This window comes from Bubalus bubalis, chromosome 9, assembly GCF_019923935.1.
Source record: "Bubalus bubalis isolate 160015118507 breed Murrah chromosome 9, NDDB_SH_1, whole genome shotgun sequence".
Classification (NCBI taxonomy): Eukaryota; Metazoa; Chordata; class Mammalia; order Artiodactyla; family Bovidae; genus Bubalus; species Bubalus bubalis.
The window spans coordinates 66,532,800-66,554,579 of record NC_059165.1 but is presented as its reverse complement, the minus strand read 5'-3'; the positions used below and the strand labels follow the sequence as shown (position 1 = coordinate 66,554,579).

Genomic DNA, 21,780 nt, shown 5'->3' with positions numbered 1-21,780 from the left:
AACAATGATCACTGGTGCTGTAATACATACTATTATAGCTATTCTACACAATATAAACCTTTAAATTATAGTAATACTTCCAATGAAAGTGTTAGAAAGTATGAATGTGTTAGTCACTCAATTGAGTCCAACTCTTTGTTTGTAACTCCATGGACCGTAGCCTGTCAAACTCCTCTGTCCATGGAATTTTCCTGGAGTGGGTACTGGAGTGGATAGCCATTCTCTTCTCCAGGGGATCTTCCTGACCCAGGGACCAAACCTGCATCTGCTGCACTGCAGGCAGATTCTTTACCACTAAGCCATCAGGAAGGAGAAGGCAAGGGCAACCCACTCCAGTACTCTTGCCTGGAAAATCCCATGGACTGAGGAGCCTGGTAGGCTGCAGTCCATGGGGTTGCTGAGAGTCGAGCAGTCGGGCACGACTGAGGGACTTCACTTTCACTTTTCACTTTCATGCATTGGAGAAGGAGATGGCACCCCACTCCAGTGTTCTTGCCTGGAGAATCCCGGGGATGGGGGAGCCTGGTGGGCTGCCATCTATGGGGTCACACAGAGTCGGACACGACTGAAGTGACTTAGCAGCAGCAGCAGCAAGCCATCAGGAAAGCTTACTTCCAATGAAATCCAAAGCCAAATCAAATATGAGAGAAACATTTGTGGCCACTACAGTTACATTAAAATCATCAGGTTCAGTTTGGGTTGGATCCCTGGGTCTGGAAGATCCCCTGGAGGAAGGCATGGCAACCCACTCCAGTATTCTTGCCAGGAAAATTCTATGGACAGAGGAGCCTAGAGGGCTATAGTCCATAGGGTCACAAAGAATTGGACATTACTGAAGCAACTGAGCATGCACACATGCAAATCAAGTATAACAATGGTTTTTTAAAAAAGGCAATTAGTTCAACTTATTGAACACCTCTGACATTATGCTTTAATCTAAATTTGACATTGTTAATTAAGCATTACACATATAAAAAGGAAATCAGAGAATCTAGTATATGACAACAGGAAAAGAACCAGACTGATAATGAAAATACTTTTATTCAAATATACTAAAACTTGATAAACTGGTAAGCAAATGGCAAGAAAAAGGGAAAAACAAAAGAATTTATGAAATATTTCTCTTTGACTCATGTTATATCCAAACATCCAAGGAAACAGCAGATGATGTGTATTGATAAAGAAACTTTTAATTTAGTTCAAGGCACAGAAAGGTAAAATGCCTGCCAAGGGCTAGTGGTAGAGTTAGGAATAAAGATAGGAATGTTTGAGCTAACCCATACTTAAGGAGTTAGAGGACAGAGATGGGATGGTGGTGGGGTGAAGGATTTTAAGGATGATTTTAGGGCACTAGTGATGTTATATTTCTTGATTTGGGTATTAATTATGTGAGGTTGCTCATATGGTGAATGAAAATTCTTTCACCTATAACACTTACTTTGTGTACTTTTCTGTACATATGTTATATAGCGATGAAAAATTTATACCAAAGAAGTACATTCTATTATGAGGAAAGGAAAAATGTTAAAGGGCATAACATAGTAACTCTTCCTAATATAAAAACTCAAGTTTAAACATTTTAAAAGCAAAATATGTTACATTATAGGGGAAAAAACATTCAAAGGACAACTTACAACTTTGTATGGCTCAGCAAAGAGAGGAGAGCTAGGTGGGAAGGCGTCGTCGCCCTGCTGAATTTCCTGATTCCGCCTTTCCCGTTCTTTCATACGCAGCACATTCCGGTCTTCACGGTTCATGTTGCTATGAAGAGAAACACAACCTTTACATCACACAAAAAAAGGAAAAATTAAATGTTCTGTACTCATTTTGTCAGTTTAACGCTCCAATCGGATATTCCCTTTTAACTTTCAAGTGATAACACGCATTAGTACTGAAGTTGGGTTTTGGCAATGGTTATTATCTACTAAATAAGAGGACTTCCCTGGTGGCTCAGACAGTAAAGCATTTGCCTATAATGCGGGAGACCTGGGTTCAATCCCTGGGTCAGGAAGATCTCCTGGAGAAGGAAATGGCAACCCACTCCAGTATTCTGGCCTGGAAAATCCCATGGGCGGAGGAGCCTGGTAGGCTACAGTCCATGGGGTCACAAAGAGTCGGACACGACTGAGCAACTTCACGTTCACGTTATCTACTAAAAACCGACAGTGTCTTCCCACAACTATCCAGATAGGAAACACTGGCCCAGGATATTAGTTAGGATCCACCCCATTTAAACACTTAGGCTTATCAATTTTTTAAGTTTTCTGCTAGCTAAAAGTCAGCTAAAACTTACGTATTCAGAGTGAAAGTAGTACTTAAACCCATAATTCTTAGTTATTTCCTATAAGCCTTCTGTGGCTTCTTCTTCAGAAATCTAACTATTCTTTGTCATTAGAAGCATACAACCCACTCCTACCTACCACCCCCTCCCCCCAGGGTCCGATGCTTTTCTCTACTTTCCATCTACCTTCTCTTGATTTCTTTTTGTCCCAAACACAGCTTCCTTGGTGTCCATCCTTATGGCAGTTTGATCTCAGCTTTGCTGTTGCTCTAGATTCCCTAAAAAATGACATTTCTGCTCTAAATACATTAATATTTCAATTAACACCTCAATAAATGCCAAAACTGAGGCTTTCAGCAGCAGAATCTACAATTAACTTGGGTTAGTAACAGTAGTTGAAATTTTACAGAAAAAGTCTTTTGGGAGAAGGGTTAAATGAGGGTGTCATTTCTATAATCATGACAGTATGCTCTGTTTTCACTAAGAAGAAACCAAGGAAAATAGTTTATATCAGAGGGATTTTTGGTTAATAGATAACAATGAAAACTGTTGTCTAATCCTGGGACAAGGGATTATCAGGGACTCTGCAACACACTCTTCCCTGGAGACATTTAATCATCTGTCCTAGTTATGCTTTGTTTTGCTTTGAAAGTTCTGCTGGAGGCCAGACAGAAAGACCAGGTTACACAGTGGAGTATTTCCAGCCTTATGATAAGATTCAGAAATCAAATTAAATCAGAAAATTAAAGTCAATCAAGACTGGTAGAAACTATAATTGTAAAATGAGAATGGACAGCAAAACCAATTCTTGAGGACTTTTGTAAGCACAAATAAACATTAAAATATAAAACTTCTGATTTGCAATTTACTGTCATTCAAATAGAGCAACTTAGTGTTTAAAAATGTGTTCCAGGTATCCAAATGTATATTCAAGTTCCTTCTTTTATGTACAAGTTTCTAATAAACTTAGAAAAGAATATAAACTATTTTGAGGTTATGGGAATAGTGTGTGCTTTCTTTGGTCTCCCATCAGAACCACAAAAAATATTTGATTCTTTCTTTAATAAACACCGTAAAACATCTACACTTTGGTATTCAGAAATTAAAATGAAAGAACATTTATTATCCCCTAGCACACTTGTGCCAACTAATAACTGTGTATCACTAACAATCAAACTTCAAATAGACCTCTAGAGCTATAGTGCCACAACACATGAACTTGTGTCCATATATGCATTAACTACCAATTTCCTCTAATTTCCTAAGTTTAATTCTTGAAAGCTCAGTGACTTCTCCAGTGATCCAGTGGTTAAGACTCTAACCTTCCACTGCAAGGGGAGCGGGTTCAATCCCTGGTTGGGGAACTAAGATCCCATACAGCAGGGCAACTAAGCCCATGTGCCCCAACTAGAGAATCTCACCCACCACAAGAAGCCTGTGTACCACTAGAGAAAGCCCGCTCAACACAATGGAGACCCAGAGCAGTCCCCACCCCCAAATTCTTGAACAATCAGAAAACAACAGACGTGCCTTATTTAAATTATGATTTAATTTTGTGTATTCAACAGCACTAACATAATCATGCAAGAAACATGTGAACATTTACTGCAAAAATGGATGATTCCCACAATAAAATTCCTCCTATAATTCAATAATAAAAAAACTTTGTTTTCTTAAACAGTAAAAGTCATCACACTGAATATTTCCTCTTTTAACAAAACTGCCAAGAAGCTCATGATGAAATTAAATGATTGCTAATAAGAACTAATATCCCAGTTTCAGTTCTTATTCTCTAGGTTTTTTCTGATTTGACTTATTTTCACATCTAATACACTAGTTCTATTTTTTTCCTTCTGTGTCTTTCAATATCAGTATCTCTGCCTAAAATAAAGTTTTCCCCAAAGCAGAATTCCAATAATTCCACTTGAGCTGACCTAAAATTAATATGAAATTCAAATGACTCAATTTGAAGTATATCTCTGTTGTACAGCCAAAACTATATTCCTCCTATATTTGCAACTACTATACTGAAACAGAATTCAGTAAAAAATAACAAACTGCTATATCACAACCATTCTACTAGATAAAATAATTTCTAAAAGAAAATTAGCAAGCAGAAAGAAGGTTCTTCTTCTAAAATTTTTAATTACTTAAGGTAAATTGTTTAAGTACCTATCCAGTACTTAAAGTTGATATACCAATTACAAATTTTTTCTTCTAGTTAATTTACTGAGATATAATACACAGCACTTGAAAAGTTAACAGCATAATGGTTTGATATGTGTCATAAAGTCATCATCACAGTAAGTTTAGTGAACATTCATAATCTTATACAGATGCAAAATTAAAGAAATAGAAAAACATCATTTTTGATGAGAACTCAATGACTGATTCTCAACTTTTAAGTAAAACATACAGCACTGTTAATTTTATTAAATTGTATTGTCCAGCACCTCCCTAGCACTTATCCTTATAACTGGAAGTTGGTATCTTTTGACTGCCTTCATCCAATTCCCCTGACCCTGATCCCCCATCTCTGGTAACCACAAATCTTAACTCTGCCTTTTCTGAGTTTGTTTCTAAAGTGTAATTGATCTGCAACACTATGTTAGTTCCTGTTATACAACCTGTTTTACCTCTATACATTTATGAATCTAGTAAGATACCTCACCATACAAAGATAATATATAGTTACTGACCATATTCCTCACACTGTACATTTCAAACCTTTGATTCATTTACTTCCTAACTGGAGTTTGTACCTCTTCATCATCCTCACCTGTTTCTTTCCTTCAACCTCAACCCCTCCCCCCAGCAACCATCTGTTTGTTCTCTGTATGAAAACTCTGTTTCTGTTTTATTGTGCTTGCTCTTTTTTTTTTTTTTTTAAAGATTTCACATATAAGTGAAATCATGTAGTATTTGTCTTTGTCGGACTTATTTAACTTTTTAGGATAATATCTTCTAGGTCCATCCATATTGTTGCAAATGGAAAGATTTCATTCTTTGTGATGGCTGAGTAATTTTCCATTATACATATTCATATATCACATCTTCTTTATCCATTCATCTACCAATGGAACTCCGGCTGCTTCCATATCCTGGCTGTTGCAAATAATGCCACAACTAACATAAGGGTGCATATATCTCAAGTGTTTTTGTTTTCTTTTGTTTGCTGGATTATATGGTAATTCTGTTTTTATGGATGGTATTTCAGATAACATAGCAATGTTAAGTCCCTCAACTGTGATAACTCTATTTCATTATGTAGGAGAAAATCCTTGATTCTTACTTAGGACATATACAACATACAGGCGAAATGTTATGTTTGCTGCTGCTAAGTCGCTTCAGTCGTGTCTGAATCTGCGACCCCAGAGACGACAGCCCACCAGGCTCCCCCGTCCCTGGGATTCTCCAGGCAAGAACACTGGAGTGGGTTGCCATTTCCTTCTCCAATGTTATGTTTGCCAACTCTCAAATGGTTGGAATCTACACCAAGTATGTATAGATAGTATGTCTATAGAAAGTATCGTATGTGGGGTTGGGGGGAGAGACAAGAGAGAGAGGGATGGATAAAGGAAGGAGGGAAAGACAGAGGTAAAGGAAAGAGTCAGGAAGAGGAGAAGGAAGAGTAGGAGCAGCAGCAGCAACTAAGTGTTAACAGTAAAAATGTTAATCTAGGTGAAGGGTATAGAGATCTATATTATACTTTTCTTACGTTTGAGATTTAAAAAAAATAAAATATGAAAGGTTAAGAGTGATTAAAATGTTAGAGCATGATGGGTGCTTTCCAACATTTTTCAGCCTTGGGACTACCATCAAACTACTTCTCCTCTAGGGCTTACAGTATTTCTCTCATGACTAAGGTGCACCTCCAAATCCACTCTGATTTCCAGTTCTCCTCAACTCCTGTGTGTCATGATTTATCACATTTCAGAAAAAAATTACAGTTATTACTTGTAAGAAGGGGACAACATCCACAGGCCAAGCTTCGGTTCAATAAAAGTAAATGAACATCCAAAATTTATCTAAAGCAAAATTTAGTATTATTAAGTGTGCTATTAAGTTAATATGCAACAAGCGTTTATTTTATACTTAGTATCAGGGAGAACAAGAATAACCTGCCATACTAGATTAAAACTTATTATAATCCATTACCATTATCAAAATAGCATGGTAAAGAAATGAACAAATTGATCAGTAAACCAGAGGCAAGAAATAAATCCCAAAACATGTGGGATTTTAATAGTTTAAAAAGCCCAATTCAATAATAAAATGTTTTATTTAATAACAATTAAGAGCCATGTACTTTTCTAAAATGACAGTTATTAAAATGGTGAAGACATTTCAAACTCAGCCAGAATAAAAACAAACCTTTCAGCCCAGTAGCCTCACTTGTGGGACTGTATTCCACAGAATTAAAAGCACAGCTATAGGCTACAAAGATGTTCACTGCAGCACTGTTTTTAGTGGTAAAACAATTTAATTGAATGTCCGAGAATAAAGAGATGGTTAAATAAACCATGATTTATTAAAGCAAATGAAGTAGATAATTTCCAATTAACCTGGGGAATTTCCATAAATGCTGTTATGTAAGGAAAAGTAGGTGCAACACAATGTATGCCATATGATTGACAGCCTCAGTATTTCTTTAGCTTAAACCTGGAAGCAGAATTGTTAAGTGCTGAGTATATAGAAATACAACTAACTCAACTAATAGGAAAACATGCCCACCACCATTCTCATAAGCTAAACACAAGAAAACTGAAAATCTGAATATCCAGTTTTCATGCATAATATGAAATATGTCTCCCTATTTAGTTAAATCATCTTTCTTATCCCTCAGTAAATATTTTGGCCATTATTGCAAATGTTAATAGGGAATAGTCTTCCACCTATGTATTTTCCAAAAAAGACAAACCTTTAAAGAAATTTTTTTTTAGTAAAATATAGTTGTTTACAACACTGTTTTAGTTGCAGGCATACAGGAAAGTGATTTAGTTATAGACATATATATATTTGGATTCCTTTCTATTATAGGTCATTACAAGATACTGACTACAGTTCCCTGTGCTATATAGTAGGTCCTTGCTGGTTATCTATTTTATATACAGTAGTTCGTATATTTTAAACCCAAACTCCTAATTTATCTCTCCCCTCTTTCCCCTCTGGTAACTGTTTTCTATGTCTTTAAATCTATTTCTGTTCTGTAAATAAGTTCTTTGTATATTTTTCTTTTAGATTCCACATATAAGCACTATCATATGACATTTGTCTTTCTCTGATTTACTTTACTTAGTATGATAATCTCGAGGTCCATCCATGTGGCTGCAAATGCATTATTTCATTATTTTCTATGGCTAAGTAATATACTATTGTGTATATATATCACATCACCTTTATCTGTTCATTTGTTGATGGACACAGGTTGCTTCCATGTCTTGGTGACTGTAAATAGTGTTGCTATGAACAACGGGGTGCATGTATCTCTTTGAATCATAGTTTTCTCCAGATACATGCTCCGGAGTGGGACTGCTGCATCATACAGTAACTCTTATTTTAGGTTTTTAAGGAACTTCCATACTGTTCTCCATAGTGGCTACACCAATTTATATTCCCACAAACAGTGTAAAAAGGTTCCTTTTTCAAAAAAGATAACCTTGATGGGTCTGTTTTTCCAATTACACAAGTAATACTCGCTCTTGGCCCCCAAACTCTAATATGATCACTATAAAGTAGAAAGTAAAGTCACCAATAGTTTTACTTCCCTGAAATAAATCATATTCCAAGGAGTCACATAGAGTAAAGGTGAAAATTATTACACTTACAATTCTTACTTCATTTAAAAAGTAATGAACATAGTTCCATAACAATATACATGAATTTTCATTCTTTTATTGCCTGCATAGTATTCATTTAACCAGAAAGCCCCTGAAGAGGTTGTATCTGGAATTCTGTATGACAAACATTATAATGATTGTACATGGTGTGCACACTATTTTCATTTCAGATAAATTTCTCCATGTGAAATTGCTAAGTCAAAGGATATATGCTATACAACTTTAATGTATACCACTAAACTGCTTTTCAAAAAGACTGTTTTAATTGACAGACTACTAAAAAGAGTGTGACACTGCCCTTTAACCATGTCATTTTCAATCCAGGCATTCTGAGTCTTTTTTAATTGAATCACCTAAAAAATTAAAAAAAAAAAATATTCCAACGTTACTTGTTTTATTTATCCAAAAAATACAGGAACCTGTCTGCTACTTCTAGGCACTGTTCGAGAAGCCAGGGAAAAAATAAAGAATGACTCCTAGATGGTCCTTGATCTTGAAAGCTCATAGCTGCATTCTACTCAATTTCTCTGATAGTTAAGATTGCACATCTTTTTCATGAGCTGCTTAGCCATTCATATTTCATATTTCTTCTTCTGTGAACTGCCTATTTATATCTTTTGTCCATTTTCCTATTAAAGTGATAGTCTTTTGATTATATAATAACCATGCTTTTCCAATCTGTTCTACATCTTAGCTGAGAAATATGAGGTTAGGATTAAACCTTATGCTAAACTGCATCCTACTCTACTGACCCCCTCTTCAAGTCTTCTGGCTCCTCCTTCAGGACTACTTCCAAACTCTGTAGGCAGGCCTACAGTCTCCTCAATCTAAAATGCAAACCTCACACTGCAGTTTTTGAAAATTTGTCAATACTCTCTCCAAGTCTCTTGATTTCTTTCTGTCTTTTTGACTTTCACCTTGATCCACATTTGTTCAACCTCTCTGGAGTTTCCCATTCTTTATGTCAATGGAGTAACTATAATCAATCTAAATAAATAATTTTAAGTATTTTTACTACAGACTATGTGCTATCTGTATCTTTACTTTTCAGTTACCTGTAACGAGAGACTAAAAGTGAACTATACTATGGACTACATGGGACTAGGGTACTCAATAAAGGAAAGGGCTGGCTTTAATAGCCCTTTAATAGCTGCTACTCATTGCAGTTATTTAAGTTTTATCCACCCACTACTAGCAGCTATGTCCAAGTGAAACTGTCTTTATAGTGGAACTGGATACTTGATATTTAGCTGTGATTATATAACACACTAGACATATGATTTAGGTAAGTAATCTACATAAATCTCACTTCTGTCCTTTAAAAAACGTCCAAACTAATTGGATGGTAAGAATTAGATGAGAGAATTATTTGTGTACCCATGAGAACTACACGTGTACCCCACTGTTCATCGCAGCACTGTTTATAATAGCCAGGACATGGAAGCAACCTAGATGTCCATCAGCAGATGAATGGATAAGAAAGCTGTGGTACATATACACATTGTATTTGAATATTTAACACTATACAAGTATTTAATACAGTCCAGTGGTATTTAACATGGTCCAGAGTATTTAACCAGAGAAGGTGATGGCACCCCACTCCAGTACTCTTGCCTGGAAAATCCCATGGACAGAGGAGCCTGGTGGGCTGCAGTCCATGGGGTCACAAAGAGTTGGACATGACTGAGCAACTTCACTTTCACTTTTCACTTTCATGCATTGGAGAAGGAAATGGCAACCCACTCCAGTGTTCTTGACTGGAGAATCCCAGGGATAGGGGAGCCTGATGGGCTGCTGTCTATGAGGTCGCACAGAGTCGGACACGACTTAAGTGACTTAGCAGCAGCAGCAGCAGAGTATTTAACACAGTCCAGGTTAGGACTTGGCACTCTCACTGCCAAGGCCCCAGGTTTGATCCCTGGTCAGGGAACTAAGATCCCACAAGCCACTTGGTGTGCAGCCCCCCTCCCCCTCCCTCTAAAAAACAGAATAAAGGGTAAAACAAAGAATAAAGAGTGACTGTAAACAGACACAACATATCTTTTTAGGGTAATGGAAATGTTCAGCAATTAAATTGTGGTGATAGCTGCACACTCATAAACCGATTAAGATTCACTGAATTGTACACTTAAAAACAAGTGAGTTTACGGAATGCAAATTATTCCTCAATAAAGCTGTTTTTGAAAACAGAATGAAGAAATCTTTGTCAATTCTTCCTGTATCTTTATGGCATTATTAACAAGTTTCAGACCAGTGTGTTCCTTTAAAGAATTGAGGATCCCAACTTTCTGCCTCAACTGCTCGTTTCCCTATCAGAAACAACTGAGGTCTCACAACATTAAAATAATCTGGTGTTAGAATTGAAAGAGACACGTGTACCCCAATGTTCACCGCAGCACTGTTTATAATAGCCAGGACATGGAAGCAACCTAGATGTCCATCAGCAGATGAATGGATAAGAAAGCTGTGGTACATATACACAATGGAGTATTACTCAGCCATTAAAAAGAATACATTTGAATCAGTTCTAATGAAGTGGATGAAACTGGAGCCTACTATACAGAGTAAAGTAAGCCAGAAAGAAAAACACCAATACAGTATACTAACGCATATATAAGGAATTTAGAAAGACGGTAACGATAACCCTGTATGCCATGCTATGCTAAGTCGCTTCAGTCGTGTCCAACTCTGTGTGACCCCATAGATGGCAGCCCACCAGGCTCCGCCGTCCCTGGGATTGCGAGACAGCAAAAGAGACACAGATGTACAGAACAGTCTTTTGGACTCTGTGGGAGAGGGAGGAGGGGGATGATTTGGGAGAATGACATTGAGACATGTATAATATCTTATAAGAAACGAATCTCCAGTCCAGGTTCGATGCACGATACAGGATGCTTGGGGCTGGTGCACTGGGATGACCCAGAGGGATGGTATGGGGAGGGAGGTGGGAGGGGGGTTCAGGATGGGGAGCACATGTACCCCCGTGGCGGCTTCATGTTGATGTATGGCAAAACCAATACAATATTGTAAAGTAATTATTCTCCAATTAAAATAAATAAAGTAAAATTAAAAAAAATAATCTGGTGTTATTCAAGAGATAAAGGATATGAGTAGAACAAATATTAACAGTCTCTCAGGTTTTGATACACTGACTTGAACAACACTGTAATAATTCAACTAGGTCTAACAGGTATAGAACACTCAACGAAAGCAGAATACACATTCTCCTCCAGTGCACACAGAACATTCTCCGACAGACTGTACATTAGGCCATAAAACAAATCTAAATAAATCTGAAAGGACTGAAATCATACAAAGTATGTTATTGGATCACGATGGGATGAAATCAGAAATCAAGGGCAGAAGGAAAACTGAGAAATTCACAAACGTATGGAAATTATAATCCTAAATAACCAGTTGGTCAAAGAAGGAAGAAGTCCTAAGAAGGAAACTCTGAGATATTAATAAAACCACAACTCCAAACCAAAACTTATGAGATGCAGCTAAAGCTGTGCTGAAGGAAAATGTGTAATTATAAACACTGATATTAAGCAAAGAGAAAGATTTTAAACGAATCTTAAAAAACCAAAACAATAAATAAATAAAAAACTAAAAAGAATTAAAAGTAAACTAAACCAAATGAAAGCAGGAGGGAGGAAATGAATGAAAATTAGCATGGAAATAAAATACATAATAGAAAAATAATAGAGAAAATTAGCAAAACCAAAAACTAGTTCTTTAAAAAGACCAAGAATGTTGAAAAACCTTTAGTAAACAATCACCAAGAAAAAAGAAAGAGAATTAAAATTACTAAAAGCAAAAATGAAGAGGGGACAATATTACCAACCTTACAGAAATAAAAGATTACAAACGAATACAATGAAAAACTGTATGCAAACAAAGTAGGTAATCTAAATGGAATGGACAAAATTCCTGAAAAGACACCAGATCACATAAGTCAAGAAATAACAGGAAGCCAGAAAAGACCCATAACAAGAGGCTGAATTAGCAGTCAAAAAAACTCTTATAAATAAAAGCTCAAAACTGAATGACTTCATTGGTAAATTCTAACAAATGGTTAAAGAATTAACACTGCTGCTGCTGCGTCACTTCAGTCGTGTCCGGACGACTCTGTGCGACCCCATAGACGGAAGCCCACCAGGCTCCCTTGTCCCTGGGATTCTCCAGGCAAGAACACTGGAGTGGGTTGTCATTTCCTTCTCCAATGGATGAAAGTGAAAAGTGAAAGGGAAGTCGCTCAGTCATGTCCGACTCTTAGCGACCCCATGGACTACAGCCTACCAGGCTCCTCCATCCATGGGATTTTCCAGGCAAGAGTACTGGAGTGGGGTGCCAATGCCTTCTCTGGAATTAATACCAATCCTTCACAAACTCTTCCCAAAAAAAGGAAGGAGGAAACTACTTCTAATTCATTTTGTAAAGGTAATATTATCCTGATATGAAAACCAGACGAAGACATCGCAAGAAAAAAAATCTACAGATCGGGTTGCTGTACTCGCCCTCTGAGATGGCTCACACTCTGTCTGTGGAGTGTGCTTCTCTCTGAATCTGAGTAAATCCATTTCTTACCTAAAAAAATAAAATAAAATTCTACAGATCAATACAAACCTTATATTTACACAAAAAGTCCCCCCTAAAATACTAACAAACCAAATCCAGCAATATTAAAAGGATTATACACCATGACCAAGTGAGGAATGCAAGACTGGCTTAACATCCAAAAATCAGTTAAAGTAACACATCCTAACAATAGAATACAGGACAAAAACCAGATGACCATCTCAACGGATGTAGAAAATGCATCTGACAAGTTGTAACATCTCTTCTTGACAAAACCACTCAACAAACTAGGAACAGAAGGAAATTTCCTAAAGCTAACAAGGTATATCTACAAGGAAAATGGAGCTATCATATTTAATAGTGAGAGACTGAATGCTTTCCCCTTAAGATCAAGAAAAGAACAAGACAAGGATGTCCTTTCACCACTTCTAATCCATACTGTAAAGACGTTCTAGTCAAGTCAATCAGGCAAGAAACAGAAATAAAAGGCTCTGAACTGGAAAGGAAAAGTAGAATAATGATATTATATGTAGAAAACCATAAAGAATCCACAAAATATCTGTGAGAGCTAATAAATGAGCTCAACAAAGTTGTATGACATAAGATCAATATACAGAAAAAAATGAATTCTACTTCTATAAAGTACAATAAACAAACCAAAAATGAAATTAAGAAAACAATTCCATTTACAATATCACACACACACACACACACACACACACAAATACTTAGAAAAAAATTAACAAGAGAACAGCAAAATTCAAACTCTGAAAACTACAAAACATTAAAGAAATTAAAGAAGATCTAAAAAAAATGGGAACAATCTTATTCATGGATTTGAGAATTTATTAAGATGAAGATACTCCTTTAATTGATCCACAGATTCTACAGAGTCCCTATTAATATCCCAGCTGACTTCTTCACAGAAATTGATGAGATGATACTAAAATTCACATGCAAATTCAAGAGTTCCAGAATAGTCAAAACAATCTTGCAAAAGAAGAAAGTTGGAAGACACACACTTCTCAATTTCAAAATTTACTAGAAACCTCAAAAGAGAACCAGGAGTCTGGAAATATATCAATACTTCACATTTGTAACAGATTTTCCACAAAAATGCTAAGATGACTCAATCAAAAAATGGGGAAAGGACTTGAACAAGCTTTTCTCCAAAGAAAATATACAAATAGCCAATAAACACATGAAGTGATCTATAACATCATCAGTCTTTAGGGAAATGGAAATCAAAACTAAGAGATACAACATCACACCCATTAGGATGGCTATTATCAACATTTTAAAATCTTGTTTAAAAAATGCTGGCAAGAATATGAAGAAATTAGAACCCTGAGCAGTGCTGGTGAAAATGTAAAATGGTGCAGCTGCTGTGGAAAAGTTTGTTGCTCATAACATAGAATTACCATATGATCCAGCAATCATACGCTTACATATACAGCCAAAAGAACTGAAAGCAGGGACTCAAAATAGGTATTTGTACACCCCATGTTCATAGCAGCATTATCCACAGAAATCAAGAGGTGGAAGCAACCTGAGTGCTCACCAACAGATGAATGGACAAACAAAATGTGGTATACACATACAAAGAAATATAATTTAGCCTTAAAAAGGAAAGAAATTCTGACACATGCTACAACATGAATGAAGCTTGAGGATATCAAGGCTAAGTGAAATAAACCAGTCACTTACATGAGGTATGTAAAAAAGGCAAATTGACAGAAAGCAGAATGGTGGTTGCAAGACACTGGGCATAACGGAATAGGGAATTATCATTCAATGGGTATGGAGCCTCTGTTCAAGATACACTGTAAATGTACATAATGCCACTGAGCTGTACATTTAAAATTACTGAAATAAATTTCACTATATATATATATAAAACCACAATAAGAAAATATAGTAATCATAGTTCAAAAAAGGGGGGAATTCCCAGTGAACCAGAAATTCATCACCTATAATTTTTTAAGTAAAAACATGTAGTTTTATAACCTTTTAAAATTCAAAACCTCAAAAATGGTTGAAAGAGTAAAATGTGACCTTTAAGTTGCCTTTTTCAAATGTTCAGAACTAGTGTCTGGCATGTTACAATGTTTTTTTTTTTTTTTTTTTAAACTAGTGTCTATTATTAAATGATTTACACTTCAAAAGTCAAAATGAGAATTGAGCTAAGATTTCAATTATTTCAGAATCCAGTTTATTACAACTGCTATTAAACTATAACTTTATGTTAAAGCAAAAAGCCTCATTGGTATAGAAATTCCTCTTGCCTCATTTGACAGGATTTCTCCACCCAAAAAGAGTCTGAAGAGGTCATTTCCTACAAGCAAGGGAAACAGGTTGTACACCTGTGGAGATCAAAGCCAACAGTAACAAAACATCAGGTACCTGGGATGGAGAGGGAGATGGAAGGGAGGTTCAAGAGGGAAGGGAAATAGGTATACCTATGGCTGATTCATGTTGATGGTTGACAGAAAACAAAATTCCCTAAAGGAATTATCCTTCAATTTAAAAATTAAAACTAAGCTGGGCTTATCTTCCAAGCACACATTAAAAAAAAAAAAAATTAGGTACCAAAATAGAATTTTGCATGAAGGGACCCTTCCCCTGAAGAGACTTCTATAGCCTTCAGGTTTAAACTAACTAGTAAAGGGACTTCTCTGGTGTTCCAGTGGTTAGGGCTCTGTGCTTCCAATGTGGGGGGAAGGGTAAGAGGGGTAGATACCTGGCTGGGGAACTAAGATCCCACATGCCACGCCACATGGCCAAAAAATAAAAATAACATAGTAAAAAAAAAAAAATGGAAACCATACCATTTTTTCTTTATTATATCTTTACATATCATCTAACTTTTCATAATAACGTTTCATAAATCATTTTCAACTAGGCCCTCAAAGCTTCCCAGAAATTTTACTATTTTTCTCGGACAAATGCTCTTTCCTATTCCTCAAAAGAATTTTCATGGAGCTCTATGACTCTTCCTCCTAACTTCCATTCCACAAATGACCTTGTCTTACTGAACAAAGATTAAAAAGATTAAAGATCAGAGAGAAATCTTCTCATCAATCAACCATCAACTTTCAAATTATCAGCACTGGATCCATTTTCTTCTTTCCTCTGGCTAAAAAAGAAAAAGCATCTATCAAAGAACAATTATGCCCATTTTGCTATCTTCTTCTGGACTTTTATCAGTAACTGACTTTTCTACAGTAACTTCAACTTTTCTCTCTTTAATTAATCCTTTCTATCATCATTCAAACATATAGTTCTTTACAAAAAAGAAAGTATTTCCTGATCCCATAGATCTCTCAAGCGACCATTCTACCTCTCCTCTATTCTCCTCCACGGGAAGGACTCTTGGTGATTCTCCATTTTCTCTACAACCATTTGTTTCATTTAAGTTACCCAAAAGGTGTTCGGAGCAATATAGTGAATACCTGGGTTATCAGCTGCCTGGGAAACACAGCATTGCCTGTGAAGGCTACTGTGTACCCCTCCTGGATCACATCTCCTGTGCTCCCTTCCTGACAGCCACTATTCTGCTTTTGGTGTTAATCGTTTTCTCATAAATTTCTTTATATTTTTACTATATATGTATGAATCCCTAAATAAGACCCTGAATTGTTATGCATATTTTTCAACCTTTAAAAATGGTACACTCTATAAAGACTCTGAGCCTTTAAAATTTTCAACATTATGTTGAAATTAATCCATCCTGACTCATGTGGCTGTAGTTCATTTATTTCCACTACTGTGTTATACACTCTCCAGATTTGTTTCCTCTTTTTCTGCCATTACAAACAATGGTGTAATGATCATTTTTATACACTTCTCTTTGTACCAATGACTGAGTGAGTTTTTCTGGAACCCATATCTACAAGTGGAATTGCTAGGTTTCAGGCAATGAGCATCTCCTATTTTAACTGATACACACAAACTGCTTTCCAAAATGTATCCAATCACTATGCAACATTGTTTCCAACCTTGCAACATTCTGTTTCCAGCTTCCCACATTCCACTCCTTTGCCAAGATCACACTCATTAGCAAGTTGCTAAATTCAACAGACCCTCTATCATTTTAGTTGACCTACCATTCCACATACTCAGCCACTAATGGCTCCTTAACATACTTTTGGCCTCTATAACCTCCCAGTTTTCCTAGCATCAGGTTCTTCCGTTCTATCTTACCAGACCTCTTAAAAAGTGGTGCTCCTCTGCACTCAGTCGTGGGTCTTATTTAGTCTCTGATTAAGTTTACATTCTTTCCCTACATTCTCATGGCTTAAAATACCAAGTATATGCCTACACTACAAATACCAAGATATGCTCCACATCACACCTTTCTCTTCTGAGATAGAGAACCACAAATTCAGGGACCTGTTTGATCATGTTCTTTGTCTGAGGAATATCAATCTCAGTACATCCAAAACTGATTTCTTGATCTCTTTTCCCTTCACTTCAACAACTCCTGCTCCAGTGATCCTCATTCTACCAACAAACTGCTCTTGCTGAATCCTCCCTTCAACCTCTCTCCACATCCAATCCATAATCATAGCCTCCAAAATATATCTTGTATTTATCAGTTCACTTCCTCCTCTACTGCCACTGTTCAAACAAGCCATCATTTTATCTCTGACTTGGACAAATGCTAGGGCCTTCTAATTGGGACGCCTAGTTTTCCTCTTCTCTCTCTAATCCATATTTCATACAGCAGTCAAAGTGATCTTTTTAAAACACAAATCAGATTATGTCACTCAAAACCTGATTAAAAACTTTTAGTAAGCTTTCCACCTGTAGGATAAACTTTAAGGTACTTAACATTGGCCTGCAAAGCCAGGACTTGACTTTCTCCTGATGTGACTCCTGCCTATCTATCTCATCAGATTCATTTTATATCCTGACACCCTCCCCTCCCAGCTCCCACCAAGGGCTGTTTTCGGGTTTCTTGAACTTGTGGTACTCCTTCCAGCTTAAGGAAATTCATGCAGATAATTCTTCAGAGTACCTGATCACAATTAAGTATAAACTTATTTTGATGTTCATTAGTATTTCCTCTTCCACTAGACAATAATCCGTGAATGTTTTTTCCAGCATCACATATCTGAACATAACCTAGCAGACAACCAAATAAGTAAGCTGAACTTTACAACCTGATTAAAAAGGAGTGATTATCTCATTTATTAGGAGATAATATCTTGAGATCATGATATCCTTTACCTAATACCACAAAATACTATTATTTGGGGACTTTCCTGGTGGTCCAGTGGTTAAGAATCCACCATGCTGTGTAGTGGATGCAGGTTCAATCCCTGGTCAGGTAACTAAGATCCCACATGCCTTGGCGCAACTAGGACAGAACACTGCAACTACTGAGTCCACACGCCACAGCGAGAGTTTGTGCACCGTAACAGAAGATCCTACATGATGCAAAGAAGGCCCTGGGTGCCCCAACTAAGACATGACTGATGCAGCCAAAAAAATAATTTTTTAAAATACTAACATTTCAAAATTGAAACAATTAGTACTTTATATCACACTAAAATCAGACACTATTCTGCAACACATTTTAACTTAGTAGATTCTTAACATTTGCATTTAATGATTTGAGATTGACAAGAACTTAAATGTATTTCTTTACTAATGTGTTAAGCTATATATACAACTCTGATACTTTAATGATACTTCCTTACCTTAGAAATCAAACAGTATCACAAGGTTTATTATGTTATTAAGCAGTATCCAATTTGAAACACTATTTGCCAAACTGATTACTGATAAACAGAGTTGCTCTTTTTAAAATATTAGACAATTTAAAACCTTAATTGAAGAGCAGAAATGCTTATTACATACACAAGTATGCTCACACTTAAGTGTAAGCATTAGAATATGAGTATTCATATTATTTGTAGCCAGCTGCCTCTCTTTAGATGTTTCTCTCAGTACTAAAACTAAACGCTCCTGCTTCCCTTAGTAAGTAATCCTTCATGGTTACATGCCCTGAAGCTGTTTTAGAAACATAACGAAATAAAATTATACTTCTTGGGCATTTACTAATACTTGAGAAATGTTTAAACCAAACTTAATTCATTTGCATTTATCTCAAAAAACTGTGCTACCACTCTAAAAGCATATAAACAAATCAACCTGAGAAGTCCACCTTTATCTTTAAAGATAAATAAATGGGTGGAAAGAATAGTTAAAAGTCAAATTTTAGAAATCTCTTTATAAAGAAGAAAATCTTTTGACTCAGTTTCTTACTTTGAAAGCATACAAATATCTAAAACCTGCAAAGGTATCTTATTGGAAACTTATGTAACATATGAACCAATAATTATCTTTACTTTATAAAACCGATCTAATTAAGACATTTTCTACTTAAAAGTCATTAATAACTCTCCACTCCATGGAAATCTAACAATCTTATCTCAGGTTGCAAAGCTGTCCAAAGTCCAATTTCTATCTACTTTTATAAAGACTTCAGTACTTATCTGAGCCCGAAAATAACCTACACATATTCAGATCCAGGTCTCTGCTCAAACTAGTCCCTCTACATATAATGTCCTTCCTTCTCTCCATTTCCAAATACATCCATTTGAAAGTTTATCACATAGCACCCCTCCTCCAAGAAGGTCTCTAAGAATCCTCTGGGAACTAAACTCATTTACTTCCCGAAACATTTCTTTTTATTTCATTTGGCACTAACACTTGCCTCACATTATTGTTATTTTTCTACCTGCTTTCTCTACTCATCTCCATGTTATAAGCCTCTAGAAAGAAAGAACTAAAGATATGATTTAACTTCCCCTCTCTCCTCTCTAGCACTTAACGAAATGGCTGGCATACAACAGATATATACTCAAAACACTTGATGAATTTTATAAAGGTAACACTAAAGTCTTACAGCCTCAAGAGTCAAAGAGGCAGTGAGAGTACTCACTGAAAGTTGTGTTTCACATATGTCGCCCATCTTTTTTTACCCACATAGTCTCCCATTTCTTAAGACCTGCTTACATTTCACAACAATAAGACGGTAGGTTTTCTTTTTCCCACATTCAATACATTATAAACCCAATAAATCATTACTATTGATACTAAATGAATTCTGTTGTTTTTAAAGCAATTTCTCTAAAAGAAAAAACAAAAGAAACACAAGTATAGAAATGATTAATTTCTATTTTTACTTAAACCCTGTACTCTCAAATGTTCACCAAATATAAGTGCTAGACTATAAAATCTCAGCATCATACTTGGCAAACTGAGATGGTATGAAAACTGTTTCAGTAACAACACTCAGAAAGAAATTATCAGCTCAAAAAGTACTGCAAGACTGCTTTCACTTATAGGACCTGAGGAAGCCAAGAGAAAATAACACGGGTCCAAAAGGCTAAATAAAAGTTTTATTACTTAAAAATGCATCTAGCAAATTCAGCAAAAGTTAAAAAGCATTACATAGCAAAGGTTCTTTAGAATTAACACTAAAAAGGAATTCTTTCTAATCAATTTCATCTTCACTTGCTTACTTCCAAAGTAAAGTGAAGTCTCTCAGTCGTGTCTGACTCTGCGACCCCATGGACTGTAGCCTACCAGGCTCTGAGGAGCCTCTTAGTCCATGGAATTTTCCAGGCAAGAGTACTGGAGTGGGTTGCAAGTGGTAAAAAAGTATCTGAATTTCCGGAAATATATTTTAGTGCTTTGCCTGTGTGCTGTCGTGTCATTCACGTCCGACTCTTTGCGACCTCATGGACTGCAGCCCACCACGCTCCTCTATCCGTGGGGATTCTCCAGGCAAGAATACTGAAGTGGGTTGCCATGCTCTCCTCCAGGGGATCTTCTTGACCCAGGGATCGAACCTGTGTCTCTTACATCTCCTGCATTGGCAGGCGGGTTCTATACTACTAGCGGCACTGGGGGAGAAGGCAGTGGCACCCCACTCCAGTACTCTTGCCTGGAAAATCCCATGGATGAAGGAGCCTGGAAGGCTGCAGTCCATGGGGTCACTGAGGGTCGGACATGACTGAGCGACTTCACTTTCATGCATTGGAGAGGGAGATGGTAACCCACTCCGGTGTTCTTGCCTGGAGAATCCCAGGGATGGGGCATCCTGGTGGGCTGCCATGTATGGGGTTGCACAGAGTAGGACACGACTGAAGTGACTCAGCAGCAGCAGTACTGGGAAGCCCATTTAGTGCCTTAGAATACTTAAAAAAAAAAAAAAGGTGAGAGGAAAAAAAGCTAACATACAAACTTACATCAGCCCCTACCCTAATTACCCTAAATTCTTGTTAATAAGGTTCTATTAAAATGTAAATAAGGAGACTTCACTGGTGGTCTAGTGGTTAAGACCCTGAGCTCCCAAAGCAGGGGGCCTTTGTTCCATCCCTGGTCAGCGAACTAGATCCTGCATGCCACAACTAAGCCCACACGCTGCAACTAAGACCTGGTGCAATCGAATACATTTTTAAAAATGTAAATAAGAATACTACTTTTAAAGGTAGCTAAGGTCATTTAAGGTTACTTCTCTTAAATTACTGGAATATAAACTTACAAATTATAAATTAGTTATTTATTATGGTACAAAGAATATTTACTTTGAAAAATGAATTTATAAAGGGATGAGTAAATGTACTTTCAAAATATTTTCTAATTCAGACTCGTAACATATTTAAATAGAATTCAGAAGGAATTCTGAAGGCTTTATAACTCTGATTTTAAAATGTCTGTTTGGTATAAACCAATACTATATATAAGGTACATTAATATTGTAGTTAACCAGGGCATATGTTGTATCAGACACTGCACTAAGGCTAAGATATAAAAACAAAAGTTAGCCATCATTTCCTAAGATTTGGTTGCAGCTAGATTAACTACAGAAAGGTGGCATGAGGGCAGGAGAAGAGAAGGGAAGAAAGAAAAGGGAGGGAGAAAGGTTAGTTTTGAGCAGAAAGAACATCTTGTGGAACAGCCCTGAAGAGTGAACACAGCATATACCCAAGGAAGAGAGACAGGATCAAGAGTAGTTGGATAATAGGGTTGGGGGGAGTGAAAAGGAAAGATAAGACTGGA

At 36.5% G+C, this 21,780-nt stretch overlaps 1 protein-coding gene across 4 annotated transcripts in view; it reads right to left on the bottom strand.

Annotated features, from left to right (window-relative positions):
- Positions 1–21,780, bottom strand: part of AFF4 (AF4/FMR2 family member 4) — an 85,588-nt gene that overhangs the window by 53,749 nt on the left and 10,059 nt on the right. For 3 of the 4 annotated variants that reach the window (XM_025292704.3, XM_025292705.3, XM_006050558.3), the window contains exon 2: positions 1,635–1,761. In XM_025292704.3, coding sequence (XP_025148489.1) covers positions 1,635–1,757 — 123 coding nt within the window. In that variant the 5' untranslated portion in view covers positions 1,758–1,761. Of the gene's footprint in view, positions 1–1,634; positions 1,762–2,467; positions 2,560–21,780 lie in introns of all 4 variants that reach the window. The other variant, XM_025292706.2, reaches the window with a different exon arrangement.